We start from the raw sequence: 20,357 nt of genomic DNA, 5'->3' as shown, positions 1-20,357 counted from the left end.
GAGTCATTGTTCTTAGGATAACCAAAGTAATCATATTAAAATGATTGGTATTTGACATCCAACAATTGGACTCATAACTTGTTCGGCTAATGGAAAAAGTCCAAATTAACTTTTCAAGAAGAGCAATATTCACACAATAAGAATTTCTAATTCCCAAACTTCCATATTTTTTTGAAATAACTAGTATCTTCCAACTAACAAAATTCAATCATCTTCCATCAACTTGTCATTTACAAAGAAAATTTCTCATCATAGATTCCAGTTTACCAATGATCCTTTGGAAAAAATAGAGACCTACATCTAGTACGTAAGAATACTAGCTACAGCCCGATTGAATAAACTCCCTTTTCAACTTGCTAGTCTTTTTCGAATCTTATTCAGGACACTATTAAAAGTTGAATGGGTCAGCATTAAAAATTGCTAGTCGTTTGATGTAAAATAAATTGGGCTCAGTTATGTCTTAATATTATATTTGGTTTAAGATAAATATGGAGATTAAAAGATAAAATTTAGAATTTAAAAAATTAAATGAATGCTTTTTTGGATGTTAAAAACAAGAAAGTAATATAAAAAATAGTTGTCTATTATGGAGTGAATTGCTAAATAATACAATATATAATGCTATATATAAATACTAGAATAATCAAAATAATAAAAACGTAATATTTTATAATAAATATATAGATATGCTAAATGATTGTAATTGATATTAATTGATCCTAATTATATTCTAATACTGAAAAAAATGTTATAAAATTTTCATTTTTTGTTTTTAAAATTTTTTTGTTATAAAGATATTGAAATTTTTTGTTTCAAGACTAAAATTTTAGTTCCTATTACTACATACAATACTCAATTTCAATCCTAATTTTATAGTTAGTAGTTCAAGTCCTAAAAAATAAATGTAGCTTATATATGTATATATATTAGTGAACAATAAAATTAAGTAAAATGTAAAATTTTTTATTGAATTTTTAAAAATATAACTTTTTTTATTAGATTTTTTTTTCTTTATTAAAAATATAGCTTATATATGTAGCATTACCCATATATTTTTTCTTATTCCTTGCACACAAAGCTTTCTATTGCATGTCATCCATTATTTATTTGTCAATGCATGGATAAGATTCTTCTTCTCCATAGAGCATTGCATTATTGGTTTCGTCATTGATTGCTACCCACTTTAATTTTATGGCTTCCACTTTCAACCAATTTCTGAAATCTATCTATTCAAATTTTGGGTGTGGACAAGAATGTGTTTTTGCTTTTAGTATACTAAAAAAAAGTCAACTATATATACAGGGAAATTCACACTACGAACACTCATATTGGAGGGAAAATTAAGAAAAAAAAAAGTTTATTTGGAATGGGAACGAAGGAGGGGAAGAAAGAAAATAAAATGAAAACGATGAAAGGTATAACAATGTGTTGTATGTTTTGTCTTGTTAGGCATTCAGAGTTGCCACCATTGGAAGCTAATAATAAGAACAAGAAATGTAACTTGCTACGAAGGTAATCATTAATTTAAAATAAGTATGTAAATAAATGAATGAAAAAGTAGAAAGGTGGTAGTTAATATAGATGGGCTACCATGCATGAACTACTATTTACCAACTTGGAAGCTAACTCTTACCAATTTAGGTGTTGCCCTGCGTATACTATTCAGTATTCAAAGTCAAAGCATAAATTTTGGTGCCTCGTAACCATGTGTTTCTACACAACTGGATGCTGCTTCCTTTTTTATTCAAAAATAATATTTCTACTATTTTTTATTAATTAATGTTAATATGAAAATAAAAATGTATAAAAAAAGATATATGCAACAAAAAATTGTGCATATAACATTTTATTTTTACTAAGCTTTATATTAGTAATTTAGCGTGTTTGATGTGACTATCAACCCTTCTTTTTCTCGGTGAGTAAAAATATAGTAAAAATTTGTTATGCATCTATATGTTCATTCGAAATTGATATTTAAAAATTATAAAATATAATTTAATCAAATATATTAAATTATTTAATAATTTTACATTATTAATTTTACTGTAGAGATAATTTTGTTTAAATTTTTTTTAGAAACATATTTTGGGAGTGGATCATCTCCATTGGATCGTCCAGTATAAGATTTTATCTTTTATTATTTTCTCTCGTATTTAATTTGATCCCATTTATAAAATTAAAAGCGAGAGATCACACTTTATTATTTCAAATGTTAAAAAAAATAGAGAAGATACATTTTCACATACCTTGAGGGGTTGTGTAGTTGTGAACCAATTTATTAGTAATATATATTGGGTTTAGTTAATATATACTTTAAGAGTCTACAATAAATTTATTACTAATAAAAATTTTTAAATATTTTTATTTAATAAATATAAATTAAATATATTAAAAATTTAAGATATATTTGATTTGTATTTTTATTTTTAGTATTTTTATTTTTTATAAAACAATAAAAATGTTATCATATTTTTTTATAAAATCTAAAAAATAAAAAATACTCAAATAAAAACAAAAAATTAAAACGTAAATCAAACGTATTCTAAATTTTTTATACTTTTAATAATTTTTTTATTTTATAATCTTAACATGTGCAAAACACTATATATTTATACATATTGAAAATGAAAATGAGAGATATTGAAAAGTCAACGGAACTCAAACCAAGAGTAAATGGTAAAAAAAGTGTTCTTAATCAAACAATAAAGCTTTCACAATTCACTCACAATATCATGTTTTGTTTTTGGTATAGCATTGACAACATCATTTTTCTTTTTCGTTGTTTGGTATATGAGTCGCAAGCTATGCTGTTGTAGTTACAGAACAAGATCAAAGCCCATTTTATGCAAAAAGTATATTGGGTTCATTTGGACGAACACATGATTTTGAAGCCCATTATATATCTCACTCATCTTTTATATTATTATGTTTTTGAATGAAAACAATTTTATAATCATTAACATTTTCCATGAAATTATGGATCAAAAAGATTTTCTGCTACTTAATTAAATTTTACAAGTTTTTAAGATAATTTCTTATATAACAAATTTTTTAGATTTATTTATTTATAACAATATTTAAATGTTTGTACAATTTTTTATATTATTAAATTTATTTTTTATTGAAAATAATTAATAAAATATTGAATAAGTATACAAGAGGATTAGATATTTTGGTTTTGATTTTCATTTTCATTTTTTCTTTTCTTAATAAGCTCAACGTAACAGAGATAGAACACTATAGAGAGTGCAGATATTAGAGAGAGAGAGAAAACCGAATCTCCCAAACCCTAACGATGGACGACAGAGAAAAATCATCCAAGAGAACCAGAGATCGTCACTCCGATCGCGACCACAAACGCCACCGTGAATCCTCCGATGAGCACCGCCACCATCACCACCACCACCGATCCGACAGGAATTCCAAGCACGATCGCAAATCCAGGGAGAGGGATGAAGATGACCGCGAAGGAACCAGAGCTTATGACAGAGACGAGAGAGAAGGCAGCAGAGGAAGGTCGAGGCCTCGCGATGACGAGAGGGAGAGAGAGGATTCGGCGGAGCCGCGACACTCCTCGCATTCGCACTCGCATAAGCGGAAAGAGAGGGAGCAGAGCCAGGAAGATAGGGATGATAAGAGGGTTAGGGTTTCCGAGGAGTCCAAGGAACTGAAAAGAGAAAGGAGAAGGTTTGGGGATAAAGCCATAAAGGAAGACGGACAAGAAGCAAAAATTGATAAAGCTGCCATTGAAGATAGGAAACAAGTTATTGATAATGAGGCAAAGTTGAAGCACGAGGAGCTCACTGATAACAATAATAAGCAGATTGATGGAAATGGGAACGCTTCTCTGCATAATGTGAGTTCTAATTTTTCCCCGACTATTATGTTTTCAGGGTTTCATGATGGATAATATCAATTCTAAATTGTAGAGATATCTATTTTCCTGGTTTATGTTAATGCATTATGCATGGATGTTTATTCAGAATTCAGAATTTCACCCTAAATTGTAGGCCTGTGTGTTTACTTTCAGTTATTGAAGATGTGCAGTGAAGGTATTGGTAATTAGTAATAATTTAGTATACTAGAACGGTAATGCTTGTAGAATAATTTGAGATACTGTTTCAAGGTGTTGGATTACTACTGCTGGTTTACTAGAGATATGTTTTGATGTCTTTCCATGATTGCGGTTTACCTTTCTGTGGAACCTAATCTTGAAAGTACAGCAAAGTTCACGGACTCTTTGGATGCTTCTACCTGCACTTTTCGCATTTATCTTCTGAATTTCCATTCCAATACAAGATGGGGTAGAACAATAATTAGATAAGTGATAGAATTTTATTATGATTTCTCTGCCAACTTTTGAAAATTGGCTCTTTCTCTTAATTTTATATGATGTTTAGTATTTTGTATTTTATCATTTTTAAAATTTGTTGAGTGTATGTGTACTCTTTTTTGAAGATTTACACATTTACTGGTGTTTTATCATTGCACTTTCAGGGTTCTGCCTTGGGATCACCTGCTGTGGCACCGACGAGTGCTCCTGAGGCATCTTGGGGCCCTACTTCTTTTCCTACTAAGGTATCTTCAAATTCTACCACAAATGAAAATAAGGGAGTTAGTATTACCAGGTCTCATGAGGTTACTGGAAAATCTAGTACAGATGGGTCATCTTCAACTGCTGGGAAAAGTGGAAGCCTGTCTATTGATGCCTTAGCTAAGGCTAAGAAAGCTTTACAAATGCAGAAAGAGTTGGCCGAGAAGCTGAAGAAGATTCCTCAGGTGAGTTGAGCTATTTCTGTCTCTTAAGATATTTATATACGATGAATAGCTGCTGATGCTGGTTTACTTTTTTTATTATTATTTTAAATTCTGGTTTACTTTACCAATTATCTTATCAATTATACATGTTCATCTGGAGCACTTCTTGTTTGCACAGTTGAACAAGAGTTCTACACAGAACTCACACGGAAGCACAAAACCTGATGAATCTGCCATTCCCTCTGTTAGTGCTGGAGTGGCATCAAAACCTTCTATCTCATCACCATCTGGACCTGCAGTAAACGTACCAGTTCTTTCTTCAGGAGCTAGTGGCTCGACTGCCGCTGGTATTCCAACTCCAACTCCAGCCAACTATGAAGCTGTCAGGCGTGCTCAGGAGCTTGCTGCTAGAATGGGATTTAGGCAAGACCCACAGTTTGCTCCTCTTATAAACATGTTTCCAGGTCAAGTGGTAGCAGATATTGCCGTTCCACAGAAACCCACCAAAGCCCCTGTTCTTCGTCTTGATGCTCAGGGAAGGGAAATTGATGAACATGGAAATGTTGTTAATGTGACTAAGCCAAGTAACCTTAGCACATTAAAGGTGTGTAATGTTCTTAATTTTTTCTTCTTTCTTTTTTTACCATTTATCTGCATCTATTTGGGATTGGCATCTTAGTTACTGTCTGTTTCTGAACATTGTAGGTCAACATTAACAAACAGAAGAAAGATTCATTTGAAATACTAAAGCCTGTTTTAGATGTCGATCCTGATAGTAATCCCCATTTTGATCCAAGTATGGGTATAAATAAAAACAAGTTCTTGAGGGTCAAGAGACAATTTCAGTTTGTGGAGGAAGGAAAATGGTCAAAAGATGCTGAAATAATAAAATTAAAGGTACTTTTTCATCTTTCTGTTGTCCCCGCAAGACTCATTATTAATTTGCCCTTATACTTTATTCTTTACATTCGTATTATATATCCTTTGCTGTTATTGTTTGACTCCTGCAGAGCAAATTTGGGGAAGCTCAAGCAAAAGAGCAGAAGGCCAAGCTAGCACAATTGGCAAAGGCAAAGGCTGCTCCTGATATAAACCCGAACTTAATAGAAATAACAGAGAGGGTTGTAATTAAAGAGAAACCCAGGGAACAAATTCCAGAAATTGAGTGGTGGTAAGTATCTGCTTACCTGTACTAGTTGGTTTGTTAAGAGCATCATGGTTGTGCCCTGGTGGAAGTTTAAGGTTTGTGTGAAAGGTGAATGCATAAATTTAAGTAATATAATTGTTTTAGGCAATACATGAAGTTATGTTCTTCCCTTTCTATCGTTTTTAGAAATAACTATATTTTGATGCTAGGAAAGTCATGTTTCGTTGTTCTTTTTACTTTTTGCTTACTTCTCGTCCCATTTAGTATCATCATTCTCTTCATTGTAACGATATTCTTCTTTATCCCCAAAAACGAAAGTGCTGATGCTAGATTATAACATACTCGAATAGCCAGGTTGATTGGTAACAAAATGCTAGTATTATCCTTGTGCAAAGTTGGTATAACATCTTTGTCCTGTAACTTAGACTTTACTATGAATTGTCTGATTTTTGAATATCTGCTGTTGAATATAATGTTGCCCTGTCTGTCATCTGTTCTGTTGAAACATGCTTAAATGCCGATAAAAGTTATAGTTCTTTTCCTTAACTGTTTGAATTTTTCAGGGATGTACCTCTTCTGCAATCTGGAAATTATGGTGACACTGCTGATGGAACCATAGGAGAAGACAAACTGAAAATGGAGAAAATCACTTTTTATGTGGAGCATCCTCGTCCTATTGAACCACCTGCTGAGCCTGCACCTCCACCACCTCAACCCCTCAAACTAACCAAGAAGGAACAGAAGAAACTCAGGACACAGCGGCGATTGGCCAAGGAGAAAGAGAGGCAGGAGATGATAAGACAAGGCGTAATAGAACCTCCAAAATCAAAGGTCAAGATTAGCAATTTGATGAAAGTACTTGGCTCTGAAGCAACACAAGATCCTACTCGGCTTGAAAAGGAAATACGAAGTGCAGCTGCTGAACGTGAGCAGGCTCATATAGATAGGAATATTGCACGCAAGCTTACTCCTGCTGAGCTGCGGGAGAAGAAGGAGAGGAAGCTGTTTGATGACCCTAGTACAGTGGAAACACTGGTCTCACTTTACAAGATTAATGACCTATCACATCCAAAGGCCCGCTTTAGAGTTGATGTGAATGCTCAGGAGAATCGTTTGAGTGGATGTGCTGTGATTAGCGATGGTATTACGGTAGTTGTGGTTGAAGGTGGAAGCAAGTCGATCAAGAGGTATGGGAAACTTATGCTGAGGCGTATAAATTGGAGCGAATTTTCAAAAGAGACCGAGGAAAATGAAGATTCGGATGACGATAAACCGGTGAATAAGTGTTCTCTAGTATGGCAAGGAAGTGTCGCCAAACCGAGCTTCAACAGGTTTACTGTCCATGACTGCATCACCGAAGCAGCTGCTCGCAAAGTTTTTGTGGATGCTGGTGTTCCCCATTATTGGGACCTAGCTGTCAACTATGTAGAAGATGAAGCTGTTTGAATTGTGTCTGGTGTTTTTGTTTTCATTTTTATTTCAATATGATTAACCTGCCTTCATTACTTTGACTGAAGTCTCTTGTTGAGTGATCAGTTTCACAATATGCAGTAAACAGTGTTTCAGACAAATAAGAACTATGGTGACTGCTAGTGCTCACTTATTTCCATTGGCCAGTGCCATCATCAGTGATTTGATGATGATTGTGTGAGATGGAACATTATATTTCGAATTTTGTGGCCTTGGGAGTACAATGAGATGGAGATGTCTCTTGCTGTGCTAAATATTTTGTTGATATTCCCTTCTGCCTTCTCGCGTAACCATGTAAATTCTCTTGTATCCTGCCTTCTTTATGTTACGGTCTGGCGCATGTTAAATGTGAAAACCGAATGCGTATATATTTTTGAGGTCATAATATGAATCCGATATAGCAAGACGCAATGTGGGAATAATCCACTCTATTTTTATAAGAATGATTAAGGTTTTCTTTTTTACGTAAAGCTAGATTTTACCTTGTAGTTTACAATTTGACGAATACGCTATATTTCTTTTTAAGTGCTTAGTTAGAGTCTTTAAGAATGTTACACATAGTGAAGGTTTTTGACACTTAGGAAATAGGAACGATATACATTACTGTCATATTGAAGTAAGTTTGATCAATCAATTGAAACTAACCTTTTTCTTTTCTCTTCCTTAATTTCTCCTTCCCATAAAGAGGGAAATCCTTTTAATTTGGTGATGACTGAAAATTTTAGAGCAAAAGCGTTGAAATGCAGTAAAGGTATGCCATACCTCTAAGTTTATTTTCAGCCACCAAAACAGAAACGATTGGAACCAAAGAATGATAAGCATTATTCATTATGATGACATGGATCATAATCCATTCCTTTTTCTTACATTTGGTTCCTCCTGACTTGAAGGCCAAGTACAATTAATGCCTTGCTATCAAAATCAGCAAGGAATTTTTATCAAAGTCAAACATTTTTTTTTACCAAAATACAGCTATTTAATTAATTAATAACATTATAAATAAACGCTTTCTTGATCCCTAACATTTGTATCTGCATTTTTTACTATAATCAAATAAAATATATATGATTTGTCTTGAGTTTGCACAGTTGACCCGTAGAATATGGACAATTGTACATACATAAACCTGAAATTTTGTGTAGTTGGTTGAACCTTCTTTTCTATATAAAGCATAACATTGTTATCATTATTCCATGTCCATGTAATTAACCATATCAATTACATATATAGTACATATAATCTTAAAGCACTGAATTGTGTTGTGTCTCAATGGCATTTAACAAGTGTTGGTTGATTTTGGCAATAACATTATGTGTTATTGGGATTGGTTCAGGTGATGATGATCATGAGTTGTTAAGTGAAAATTTCTATCACAAAACGTGTCCGAAAGCTGTTGAAACCATTAGGAAGGCAGTGATTGATGCTGTTTCCCAAGAGCCTCGCATGGGTGCTTCCTTGCTTCGCCTCCATTTCCATGATTGTTTTGTCCAAGCAAGTCTCATTTCATGCATTATTATATATCCTATCCCTTATATATATAGTAGACTATAGTAGTAATGTATACTATATAGTTTCCTATACATGCATGCAATAGCAACTCCAATTATTATACAACAAAGTATAGAAAGCCAATTTTCTAATTTTTTTTTCATTATTTTAAAATATTTTCTTATTAATTTTTTTCCACTCATATTAATCAAAATTTGACTTCAATTTCAAACACATATATTACTTATTTACTTGTCTTTTTCGTGATTTTCAACAAAATTATCATTGACTCTTGATATTCTATTTTACTTTTAGATTTTTTTTTAGCAGAAATTTATATGTTCTTTTGGTATGTAATTTTGGATATTCACGGGGACAAAGCTAAGTTAAATTTTAGGGAGGGACCAAAAAATAATTTTGCAATAGAAAGAGTAAAATAAAATTTTTACTTAGATGTATCATTTGTTTTTTTTACGGACTAGTCATTCTATAAATATTTTGTGATGAATAAAAATTTTTAAGAGTAAAATTATAAAAAAAATAAATTTATTTAGAATCAAAGTAATATGATTAAATGATGTAATTTATTTAGATGTAATTAAAAAATAATTGAATAACTATGTACCGAAAAAATTGATATTATTAAAGAATAAAATTAAAATTTATTTCTATGTATCGTTTTTGTTCTAACGTTTTCGTCCTATTTAAGTGTTTAACATTTCAAAATCGTCTCAATTTTGTTCTGCTGTCAATTCTGTTAACAGATCATAACGATAAGACAACATTAAGTCAATTTAAATATTAAGAATCATTTTAAGATTTATCCAAAACGTTAGACACAAAAACGATATTTTAGTCTAAATAAAATTTAAAGTTTAGGGGACTATTGTCCTCCTTTTATTGCATGAGGCTGTGCCCCTGAATATTCGTTTCAATGTTAACGTGAGTTAAAAATGAAATTTAAAAAAAAAAATTGCTTGATTGATAAATTAAATAGTTAGTTACCTAATTAGATTCTTAGAATAATATCCTTCAACACTTGGAAAAAAGTTTGTATTAATATAAACAATGAATGTTGATTTTTATATATACAATAATACAGGGATGTGATGCATCGGTATTGCTAGATGACACCCTAAACTTCATAGGTGAGAAGAATTCAGGTCCCAACAAGAACTCATTGAGGGGTTTTGAAGTCATTGACAGCATCAAATCCCAATTGGAGTCCATGTGTCCTTCTGTTGTTTCTTGTGCTGACATCTTAGCTCTTGCTGCCAGAGATGCTGTTTCTGCTGTAAGTAACATAATAATAATACAATTAACCAATATCTAACTAATCAAAATTTGTGTAATTAATTCATAAGATAAAATGTACATATATATGTATCAGCTAAAAGGACCAAGATGGGAGGTTAAATTGGGGAGAAGAGACTCAACCACTGCAAGTTTAAGTGAGTCTAATTCAGACTTACCTGCTCCCTTCTTCAATCTCAGTTCCCTTATCACTGCTTTCCAAAAGAAAAATTTCACCATCCAAGAAATGGTTACTTTATCAGGTAATAATTATATTAATTCAACATATAAATTAATGATAAAAAATTTAGATAGGAATCTTAGATTTAATATAATACATCAAAATGGGGCACCTAGGTGAAATTCTAGAATATAAATTTCAGACTTTTCAGTCTAAATTTAGGGTAATACATTAAAAGGGTAAAATATTATTTTATTCTCTAATGTTTGGACTAAATTCTAATTTAATACCTACTATTTTAAGCATTTTATTTTTGTCCAAAAAAATTTTAAACAAGTTGAAATGCTTTCCAATTATTAAATAGTAAATACTTAAATTTAATACTTATAGTTAACCGAACGAGTAACACGGATATTAATAACATTACTAATTAAATTATATCTTTTTTTATATGTTAAAAAAATATAATCAAAATTTTTATATAATATTTTTTCTCTTTAATTTTTGTTTTCAATTTTCTTTTGATACAAAACTCTAAATCTTAAAAATCAATCATCAACTCTTTAAAATAAAAAAAATTATATTAATAATGGTTGATAAATCAATTTTACTTACGAAAATCAAATTCTATTAGCATTTTAATATGCAAATTGTTTGTGTTAAATTTAAAAATGAGACAACATAGAATCTATTTAGTGCATTACATCCAAATGAATCCCATTTGTGGCATGCATGCATTTGATGATTTGTAATTCTGTAATGTTAACTGTTCAGGTGGCCACACAATAGGACGAGTGAGGTGCAAATTCTTCAGAGACAGGATTTACAATGAGAGCAACATAGATCCAAGCTTTGCAGAAGCAATGAAAGCATTGTGTCCCTCTGCAAAAGGTGATGGAGATGACAACCTCTCTCCCTTTGATTCAACCACTCCAGACACTTTTGACAATGCTTTCTATCAGAATCTTGTGAATCAAAGGGGTCTTGTGCACTCTGATCAGCAGCTCTATGCTAATGGAGCAGGCATCACTGACTCTCAGGTCTTTATGTATAGCAGAAACTTTGGTCGTTTCAAGAAGGATTTTGCAGATGCCATGGTTAAGATGAGCCTGCTTTCTCCTCTCACTGGCAATAATGGTCAAATCAGAACTACATGCAGATTTGTTAATAATTAGTTTATTATTACAATATCAAAATTCCACTCTTTCTTATCATCATATCATTCCTTCAGTCATGTTTCTTTTCAGTTCATCAATTCAGTTGTGGAATATAATAAATATTCATGTTAAGAGAAATGTTCTCAAGACTTTGAAAAAAAATATGCTGTTAAATTTATATACCCGGATAGGTCTCAGAAAATCTTATGCCGAACGTTTTTATTTCTTAAAAAAAATTAGGTGAATGCTATGGTGTCTAAAATATGGTGTCTAACTTACTAAAAAAAAGGCAAAGAAATAATATTTAATAAACTTTAAATATTTTATTTTTACTTTGTACATTTTATTTTTTACTTATAAAAACAAGTTAGTCAATTTAGGCACTATAATAAAAGGCACCATAGAATCCACCAAAAAATTATTATATTAAGGTTCTGAATTTTATAAAAATAAGACATATAAATCTCTACTTTAGTTAAATCCGTTATTTTTACTTGGACAAATAAATTTTTAAAAGTGTGACAAAAGGATCTATATGTCTTACTTTTATAAAGTTTAGGATTTCAACATAATAAAATTTTCTTAAAAACAAAAATACCTGACACAATTTTTTAAAGACCTATTTGGATATATACTATAAAAATTATTGATATAACGCAACAAAAAAAAGATTTGAACAAAATCAAGTAATATGATATAACTTTAGGTTACAGAATTAGCACCATCTGTCTTTGGAATTTTGCCTTAGTTATATGTAGTAGAAAAAGTCGTGGATTGATCTCTGGAAGTTAAACTTGCTTCATAAAATTAAACTATTTATCGAAAAAGTTCTCTATGGTCGTCTTCTGATACTTACTCATATTCACCGCCATATCCCATCTATATTGTCAATATGCTCCCAGTGTCATGAAGCAACAGAAATGGTTAGAATATAAATAGGATTAATTAGGATCAATTAGTATTATTTAGTATATTTGAATATTTATTATAGGAGATTACGTCTTTATTATTACGATTCTCTTAGTACCTATAAATATCCTTTTATATTATATCATTCCAGACAACTTGAATACACAACTTGATTACACTTAATAATGCACAAATCCTTCTTCTAGTTTAGTCACTTATTTCTAACAGAAACAATCACTCATTGTTTGATCGATGGCTCTGAAATTAAAAAAGTATGGTGTCAAAATTATCTCCGTGACTGTCTTTTCCCTCAAAGTCCTAACGATTTTTGGACATAGTTGATTGCATCAATAGAGATGTTTAACCCGTTGAAGAATGCTGACTGTAATCCTCAGTTGCTTGCCATCATTTGTTGGAACTGTTGAAAAGTTTGCAACCCGTTAATTTTTGAAGGTTCTACTTCGATATCGTTTGCTATTCTAGCAAGCTCCGTCAAATTGCTCCATAAAATCTAAAAAAATTTTAGTTTAAATTGTGACCTCCGTGAGACAAACTTTTAGTTTCATTCAATTTGATTTATTATTCTTTCTTCTTTTAAGATTCTTTTTCGTCCTTCAACCAGCACCGTTGAATAAATATCTTTAGTGTATTGTTTTAAAAAATTCTCATGGTTTATTATGCTAATCTATTTTTTGATATCTTTATATTTTATTTTTTAATAATTAATAAAATATAACTTATTATTTTAAAAAAAAGGATTTGTTTGATTAACGGAAATAAAACACTCTTAATACCTTCCCTAAAGAAAAATTAGAATTCCTAAATTTTTAATTAAGGAAACAAAAATGATGAGCTACGAAGTCAGATTTTTATTTTAGTTTGAAACTTTTTCCTTAGAAATATAGAACAAGAACGTAGCTACTAACTAAACAACCCGTGAATTTGAGAGTTTGAGTAATTATTACTGATTAGAATAGTTGAGTGTTAGTTGCACATTGACTTCAAGTTTTAATAAGGAACTTCATTTTCAAGGGGGTTGGGCTGTGGAAACTGGAAAGTCCATCTTCATCATGGGATATGCACCTTATTTCCACTCATATCTCCCTAAGTATCACATTTTAAATATTAAATAAATCACATTTAAGAATATAATTTCAACTCATCAAAGACTTATGAGCATAGAGTGAAGGAGAATGTAACCCCACTATACATATAGGCATGCTAAGAGAGAATATTTGACGAGTATTCCTTGCATAATAAATCTAGTATTCACTTTTTGGACACTTACGTGGATATTCTCAATTGTCAATTCTACTAACTATTTATTTTGAAGAAAAAATTAGTCATGATTTTGCTATTTTCATATAAAAATATTATTTATTTATTAAAATTAATTATCAAAATTAGTTATTATATATATATATAATTTATTTTTAATAAATATTTTATATTTTAATATATATTCATAGTAATATTTTGTTGGATACCTAACATAGTTGTTAACCCAAAAAATTAACCGGCGCGGTGGTGGTAGGTGGATTGACTGATAGGTGAGGCAAGTTGATAGGTCTATAAAGCTACACGCCTATTCCTTCCATTCACTCACTTTCAAAATGGTCCTACCCTCCTCCTTGTCCGCCGTGCAAGTCGACAATGTCACGTTTCCGGCCACCGCCAAACCTCCAGGCTCCGACAAGACCTTCTTCCTTGGCGGAGCAGGAGTCAGGGGCCTCCAAATCGACGACAAATTCGTCAAGTTCACCGCCATTGCTGTTTACCTCCAGGATAACGCCGTTCCCTCACTCGCCGTCAAATGGAACGGTAAGACCCCGAGCGAGTTAACGGAATCCGTCGACTTCTTCAGAGACATCGTTACAGGTAACCGTTACTCTCTGCATCCAGGCACCTATGGCTGTGAAAACTTTAACAGCACTGATCTGAATTTTTATGGTGTAGGTCCGTTTGAGAAATTTATGCAGGTAACCATGATCTTGCCTTTGACGGGTCAACAATACTCCCAGAAAGTCTCTGAAAATTGCGTCGCTATTTGGAAGCATCTTGGAATTTACACTGACCAAGAAGCCAATGCCATTGACAAGTTTCTTTCCGTTTTCAAAGATCAGAATTTCCCTCCAGATTCCTCTATCCTTTTCACACTATTACCCAACGGATCTCTAGTGGTTAGTTATGCCACAATAAAAGATGATTACTAAAATTAACCACCAAATTAGTACTATTAATTTACTTTTGATGCATAATATAAAACAGATTCATGCGAGTTAGTTATTTTTTCTGATATAGTAATTGTCTAGAATAATCCATGGTTATCGTAGCAGAATAATCAAACTTTTTTATAGCTGCATAATCAAGCTTTTTTTTATGAAAATCAAATATGTATATGAATATGATGGATGATTTGTGATCGATTTTTTTTTTTTCAATCGTGTACTCCTTTTGACAATATTTTGTTTGTTTTGACTGCAAACAGATTGGTTTTTCTAAAGATGGATCCATTCCAGAAGCCGGAACTGCAGTGATTGAGAATAAACTACTCTCAGAAGCTGTGCTTGAATCAATGATTGGAAAGCATGGTGTTTCCCCTGCTGCAAAACAGAGTTTGGCCACCAGATTATATGAGTTATTCAAACAGAGTGGTCATGATGATACTGCTGATAAAAAATTGCATGATTCTGATACTGATAATGGATTACATCACACGAAAAGTGGAAATTCGGTTGCCGAAGATGCAGCAGAAAAATTATCTTAGGAGCACATTCAATCTATCACTCACCAGCTTCTAGTGTATTAATAAAATGAATGGTGAAATTGTGAATTTCTTTGTTTTGTTACTATGATATGTGAACAAATATAGCACAGATGGTTAAGGATCTGTATGAATATAATGCAGAGTTCAGGTTATTATGATGGTTTTCTTTCTGTATATATTGAAACTAGCATTAATTTTTACAATTGGATGTAATCTTTCTTCAACTGAAGTTAGAACTCAATGCAGGGGTTGGCCACATTCAGAATCTGAAAAAAGCCTTGTAGTCAAACTATCTTTTAAAGCAAGGATAACAGGAATCTCCCTAAATCATGGTCTCCAATACTGCCTTGTTTTCATTAGATGCATGCTGTTCTTCTGGTTGTTAACTTGATAATTATGAGGAAATTAAAGAACTGGTTAATTTATGCTTGCGAGATTCTTGTGGACAACTAACCCTTTTAATTTGGGTGTGATTAAATTTCTCCATGCTGAGGCCATAGGTTGGACATAGGTTGGACATCTTTGTCAGATTTAATAATAATCTTCTTAATATATTACTAAACATGAACTTGATGCCATGGATGTACCTCATATATATATAGAATTCAAACACTTTTATATATTAACACACATCAGATTCTCTCAATGTAGTATTTACAAGCCTACTACTCTTATTAGCATATTCTCTTATTAAGACACATCAGACTAACCCTGTGTTTAGTTTTCGTGTATGCACAAACCAAACTAAACCAAGCCAAGGTTAAAAGCTTTTGTCCAAATTTGTAATTCTCTTACAGAATAACTTAATCTGTTGGACTTTAAATCCATATTTAATTATTCATTCAAATAATGTGGCGGATCGATGATCATCACCACCACCACTTCATAGTTGGTAGACAAAGGTTTGGGTGCCCAATAACAACTGCAATTTTATAATTTAATGGATCTAATTCAACTCCAAAAACAAACTTAGTGCAAGAATTGTCTTATGAGCTATCAAATAAATAGGTTTTATTATTTTATCATAACTATGTATATTAAAGTATTAATATATAAAATTAGTATTTCTCTATCTTCTTTTAGTCAAAAATTTGTTTTTTATGTTAAATATCATATGGGTTAAATATTTTGTAATTTTTAAGTATTGCTTTATCATTGTCTTTCATGTCAACATTTATGTTCTTGGATGAAATTACTTAGTGTAACTAATGAAATTAGTAGTCTAAGAAATATATATTTGGAGCTCTAGTAGAAACATCTACTTTGTTGCACTCATTTAATTGATTGGCAATTTGGCATAAAGGAAAGAAAAGCAGACAAGCACAGAGATAGTTGAGACAAGAAGAGTGGCATTATTTATGACAAAGTAAACAGCAATGTCTAGTTGGAACCCTTTTTTATTGAAGGTTGTTGATGAGAACTTCAACTTCTTAGAACTCAATGGAGGGATTGGCCTCATTCAGAATCTGAGAAAGTCTTGTAGCCAAACTCTCTTTAAAAGCAGGGGAAACAGGAATCTCCCCAATCATTGTCTCCAACACTGCCTCTGAAAGTGCCTTGTTTTCAATAAATGCATTCCTATGTTCTGGTATTGTGTCATCCTTGGAGAATTTCAGCTGTTATTAATTAACCAAACATGTTAAATTCAATTAAATTATATTACTATTGGTTAATTAAAATTAATTAATTAAGTATAGTATATATACTGACCCCTAATGTTCCATTGGGGAATTGTTCATAGAAGACAGTAGAGCCTGGTGGGAAGTTTTGATCCTTGAAGGCTTGTCTGAATTCATGAATAGCTTTTTCTTCTGCATCACCGAATGTTCCTACGGATTTCATGTATGCCACACAATTTTCTGAAACCTTCCTTACATATTCAGGACCATCCAATGTTTTAAGCTTTGACCCTCTAATCAGTTTCTCAAAGGGACCTAATTAATTATAACACACCAGTCAGATCAATTAATTCACTTCATTATTCAATTGGACTAAGAACAAATTAAAATTTATATAATGGAATCCGATAATATCAAAACTACTATTTACATATTAAAATTTGTTAATATATATATAAAAGTAATTTAATTTAATTTTAGTATGTATTTATACTTTATATTTATGACTAATTTAATAGCATATAACAATGGTTGCAATAATATATATTAAATGAAGTAGTAGGTAGGTGATTTGGTACTATATATATAAAAAAGAGCTACTCAAATGAAGATATTAAAAGTATTTTTTATGAAAATATTTTATATAAAAATTTAAATCTACAATTTATTATTTAAAGATTAAAAAAATTATATAAAGATAATTACAAAATTTTTATTAAAATACCCACTTACATATAATATTTCCAGTCAAAAAAGAATGTGAGATGTCCGATACGAGAAATTATTGACGTGCTACGCGTCAAAAGAAGCAATTTAATGAAAATTAATTAATTAAACTTCAATAATTGAGATGATAGTAAAAGAAGAGAATATAAAAAGAGGGACCACACTACCAAAATTCCAATTAAGCTAGACAGCGGATTAATTATAAAATGAAAAAGTGTTAGGTAATTAACTTTTATATTTAAAAAAAATTTAACTTAACAACATGTTTTAGCTAGAACATTAAAATTAATTATGGAGGATTAAGGACCTTGGATGATGTCTCTGTAGAAATGAAGAGAATCCAACAACTGAGCAGGGGTTTTGGCCTTCCACCTTGAAGCCAAATATGGAACTGCTTTGTCTTCCAAATATAACCCTAATCCCGTGAACGTGACGAATACTCCATTAATTGGTAACCCTCTCACCCCTGCAACCATTGCATGCATTATATTAGATTATTTTGAAGAACTAATTAAGTTGAATAGAGAAAGCGATCGATGGAAGAACCTGCGCCGGCAAGGAAATATGATTTGGTGGTCCCCGGAGGTGTGACCACTGGCGGGAATTCAAGGAACTCGACGTTGACTCCGGCGAGGGATGCTGCCTTCACCATAGCTCTATGAGTAGTGTTTGATGAGTGTGAAGATCAGAGGGCAAATTGGGTACTTTATATAGATCTTTAAACTTCTAAGGAATATTAAACAAACAATAACGTGACTTACGCTTCTGTCACCATAGACTAATGGGATTACAATAAAATATTATAGATAAGAATTCCGTCAGAAAATTAATGGAGTTTCGGTATAATCTGCATTATAGACTGTTTATTTGCTAAATATGAGTTAAAAAATAATATTTAGAATAAAATATTATTAATTTTTTAAACGTAACACAATATATTTATATTATCAAAAATAACCATTCGAATACTAAAGATACTAAACATATGATATCCTAGTAAATGAATATCTCTAAATCTCATTATACACATTATAGAGTTATTTCATTGGCTCTTTATACTTTTTCTATATAGATAAATGTTTGAGAATCATCAAATTTATTATTTTTTTATTATTATTTTTAGTTATTAATTTAATTTTTTTTAATTTATTAACTATGAAATATTTTAAAACATCATAAAATATTCAACTGTTAGATATAAAAGCCAGATTTCAATATGATTTTTAGTAAGATTAAAAAAACAATTATTTTTAAAATATTTTGATTTACTATAATTGATTTAAATTGCAATTTTTTTAACATCCAAATATTTTAAAAACATTAAAAAATCTAGAAATTGATTTTTTGTTTTTATTTTTATGTAGTTCTTAATAATTATCTAAATTATATTTACAACATTTCAAATTAAATAAATAAACAGTTTGTCAGTGCAAATACAAAAATTATTTGCTATTTATAAAATGTATATATATTACTTATTTTTATTGTATATTAAACGATGTTGAGAATATTTTTGTTATTAATAAATTTAAAAAGTATTCTGTTAGTAATTTAATAATTAGAAATTAATTTTGGTAGTTTATTCAAAAAATATTCAAATATTAATAATATTCTTAAATAGATTTGTTAGTATAATGATAATTTATTCATCTTTGCTAAAGATAAATTTAGTTTATTTATTTATGGATAAGTTTATCAGAATTTCAAATTTTATAGACAAAACAATAATTTATTCTCTTTATAAATATTATATTAAATTCAATTAAAACAACACAAACCTAGCTAATAACATAAATAATTTTATTTTATTTTATTTTATATCGTGCAAGTTACCATTGATTGGATGTATGTGGAATAAACTAACAATATTAAAAGCCGTCAGAAAGGACAAAGGTTGGTCTAAACTCCAAATGGCTCCTATTCTTAATTTCTTTTACACATGTAGCGAAAATTCCACCAGGTGAACCATGTTAATTAATGTTTTGAATCAAACCGAATTGGTTGAGTTGAACCAACAAGTATTTGACCATGTAGCTTAGTTGATAAGTTAAAATTATCTGTTTAAAAACTGTTCATAAACTGCTAATCAATTACTAAAATAGTATTTAAAAATTCGTATTACTAATACAATAAATCTCAACAGATATTAATGATAAATAAATTATTAAAAAATTTAAAAAAATGACAAAAAATAAATATTAAATATATATTCTAAAAAATAACTTTAAAAATTAAATTTTTATTACAACTATGATTAAAAAAATAAAATCCTTTTATTCTTAAAATTTTGTAACTTTTTGTCAAATAGAGTTTTTTTAATTTTTTTTTAATTGTGAATGACTATATTTTTTTAAAAAAATAAAAACAAAAATTTAAAGATTAAATTTTGTTTCGAATTTTTTTTATACCTTTCAAATATTTATTGAAATATTTTCACAAAAAAATTATAATATTTATTGATTATTTTTATTTTATTTTTAAATCATTCAAACACTGTTTTATCGATAATATTTTTTAGGGACCTTTTAGTCAGCAGACTAAATCTTTCGAATCAAAAATTGGCCAATTTTTGTATAAATATCTCTTGTTTATCATTCTTGTGTAAGTGTTTCTAATGAGTTGCCAACTAGTTACAGCTCAAATTGTATATTCTCTTTATCCTCACTTAGAAATTTCGAGTTCGAATCTCACTCGTAACCTTAAAAAAAATGTCTCTAATGAGTTATTTAAATTTATGATAAAAAAATATTTTATATATAATAAATTATCTTTATTTTTAAAATTTTAATATAATACATTTATTTTTCAAATAAGTAATTACAAATTAAGATAGATATAACCA

At 30.2% G+C, this 20,357-nt stretch overlaps 4 protein-coding genes across 5 annotated transcripts; 3 read left to right on the top strand and 1 right to left on the bottom strand.

Annotated features, from left to right (window-relative positions):
* The first annotated feature begins 2,929 nt into the window (after nt 1-2,929).
* On the top strand, nt 2,930-7,629 carry LOC112712331 (protein RDM16). Of its 2 annotated transcripts, XM_025765179.3 has the most exons (7): nt 3,676-3,856; nt 4,498-4,578; nt 4,661-4,779; nt 4,937-5,362; nt 5,464-5,655; nt 5,769-5,929; nt 6,469-7,629. In XM_025765179.3, exons 3-7 carry the CDS (start codon nt 4,738-4,740, stop codon nt 7,349-7,351), a joined length of 1,704 nt encoding a protein of 567 aa, XP_025620964.1. In that variant the 5' UTR covers nt 3,676-3,856; nt 4,498-4,578; nt 4,661-4,737; the 3' UTR covers nt 7,352-7,629. The 2 variants fall into 2 exon arrangements, with proteins under 2 accessions (XP_025620963.1, XP_025620964.1); XM_025765178.3 differs by having other exon boundaries at nt 2,930-3,856; nt 4,498-4,779.
* Nucleotides 7,630-8,556: 927 nt separating this feature from the next.
* LOC112712330 (cationic peroxidase 1-like) lies at nt 8,557-11,630 on the top strand. Its single transcript, XM_025765177.2, has 4 exons — nt 8,557-8,866; nt 9,966-10,157; nt 10,254-10,419; nt 11,112-11,630. Exons 1-4 carry the CDS (start codon nt 8,645-8,647, stop codon nt 11,510-11,512), a joined length of 981 nt encoding a protein of 326 aa, XP_025620962.1. The 5' UTR covers nt 8,557-8,644; the 3' UTR covers nt 11,513-11,630.
* A 2,051-nt stretch (nt 11,631-13,681) lies between these two features.
* Nucleotides 13,682-15,325, top strand: LOC112712327 (chalcone--flavanone isomerase 2). Its single transcript, XM_025765175.3, has 3 exons — nt 13,682-14,281; nt 14,360-14,583; nt 14,892-15,325. Exons 1-3 carry the CDS (start codon nt 14,017-14,019, stop codon nt 15,168-15,170), a joined length of 768 nt encoding a protein of 255 aa, XP_025620960.1. The 5' UTR covers nt 13,682-14,016; the 3' UTR covers nt 15,171-15,325.
* Nucleotides 15,326-16,419: 1,094 nt separating this feature from the next.
* Nucleotides 16,420-18,360, bottom strand: LOC112712329 (chalcone--flavanone isomerase 1B-1). Its single transcript, XM_025765176.3, has 4 exons — nt 18,062-18,360; nt 17,823-17,981; nt 16,881-17,104; nt 16,420-16,786 (listed from the first exon to the last, which is right to left on the bottom strand). Exons 1-4 carry the CDS (start codon nt 18,165-18,167, stop codon nt 16,601-16,603), a joined length of 675 nt encoding a protein of 224 aa, XP_025620961.1. The 5' UTR covers nt 18,168-18,360; the 3' UTR covers nt 16,420-16,600.
* Nucleotides 18,361-20,357: the final 1,997 nt, after the last annotated feature.

Source organism: Arachis hypogaea, chromosome 9 (genome assembly GCF_003086295.3).
Source record: "Arachis hypogaea cultivar Tifrunner chromosome 9, arahy.Tifrunner.gnm2.J5K5, whole genome shotgun sequence".
Classification (NCBI taxonomy): domain Eukaryota; kingdom Viridiplantae; phylum Streptophyta; class Magnoliopsida; order Fabales; family Fabaceae; genus Arachis; species Arachis hypogaea.
Note: the sequence above shows the minus strand (reverse complement) of the source record. Positions and strands in the feature narration are given on the sequence as shown.

Coding starts and splice junctions, on each gene's coding strand:
- LOC112712331 (XM_025765178.3), top strand. CDS start 3,296: ATGGACGACAGAGAAAAATCATCCAAGAGAACCAGAGATCGTCACTCC. Junction 3,857..4,497: donor GGAACGCTTCTCTGCATAAT/GTGAGTTCTAAT, acceptor TTGCACTTTCAG/GGTTCTGCCTTGGGATCACC. Junction 5,363..5,463: donor GTAACCTTAGCACATTAAAG/GTGTGTAATGTT, acceptor TGAACATTGTAG/GTCAACATTAACAAACAGAA.
- LOC112712330 (XM_025765177.2), top strand. CDS start 8,645: ATGGCATTTAACAAGTGTTGGTTGATTTTGGCAATAACATTATGTGTT. Junction 8,867..9,965: donor TCCATGATTGTTTTGTCCAA/GCAAGTCTCATT, acceptor ACAATAATACAG/GGATGTGATGCATCGGTATT. Junction 10,158..10,253: donor CCAGAGATGCTGTTTCTGCT/GTAAGTAACATA, acceptor TATATGTATCAG/CTAAAAGGACCAAGATGGGA.
- LOC112712327 (XM_025765175.3), top strand. CDS start 14,017: ATGGTCCTACCCTCCTCCTTGTCCGCCGTGCAAGTCGACAATGTCACG. Junction 14,282..14,359: donor CTTCAGAGACATCGTTACAG/GTAACCGTTACT, acceptor TTTATGGTGTAG/GTCCGTTTGAGAAATTTATG. Junction 14,584..14,891: donor TACCCAACGGATCTCTAGTG/GTTAGTTATGCC, acceptor GACTGCAAACAG/ATTGGTTTTTCTAAAGATGG.
- LOC112712329 (XM_025765176.3), bottom strand. CDS start 18,167: ATGGTGAAGGCAGCATCCCTCGCCGGAGTCAACGTCGAGTTCCTTGAA. Junction 17,982..18,061: donor ATATTTCCTTGCCGGCGCAG/GTTCTTCCATCG, acceptor CAATGGTTGCAG/GGGTGAGAGGGTTACCAATT. Junction 17,105..17,822: donor CTACAGAGACATCATCCAAG/GTCCTTAATCCT, acceptor ATAATTAATTAG/GTCCCTTTGAGAAACTGATT.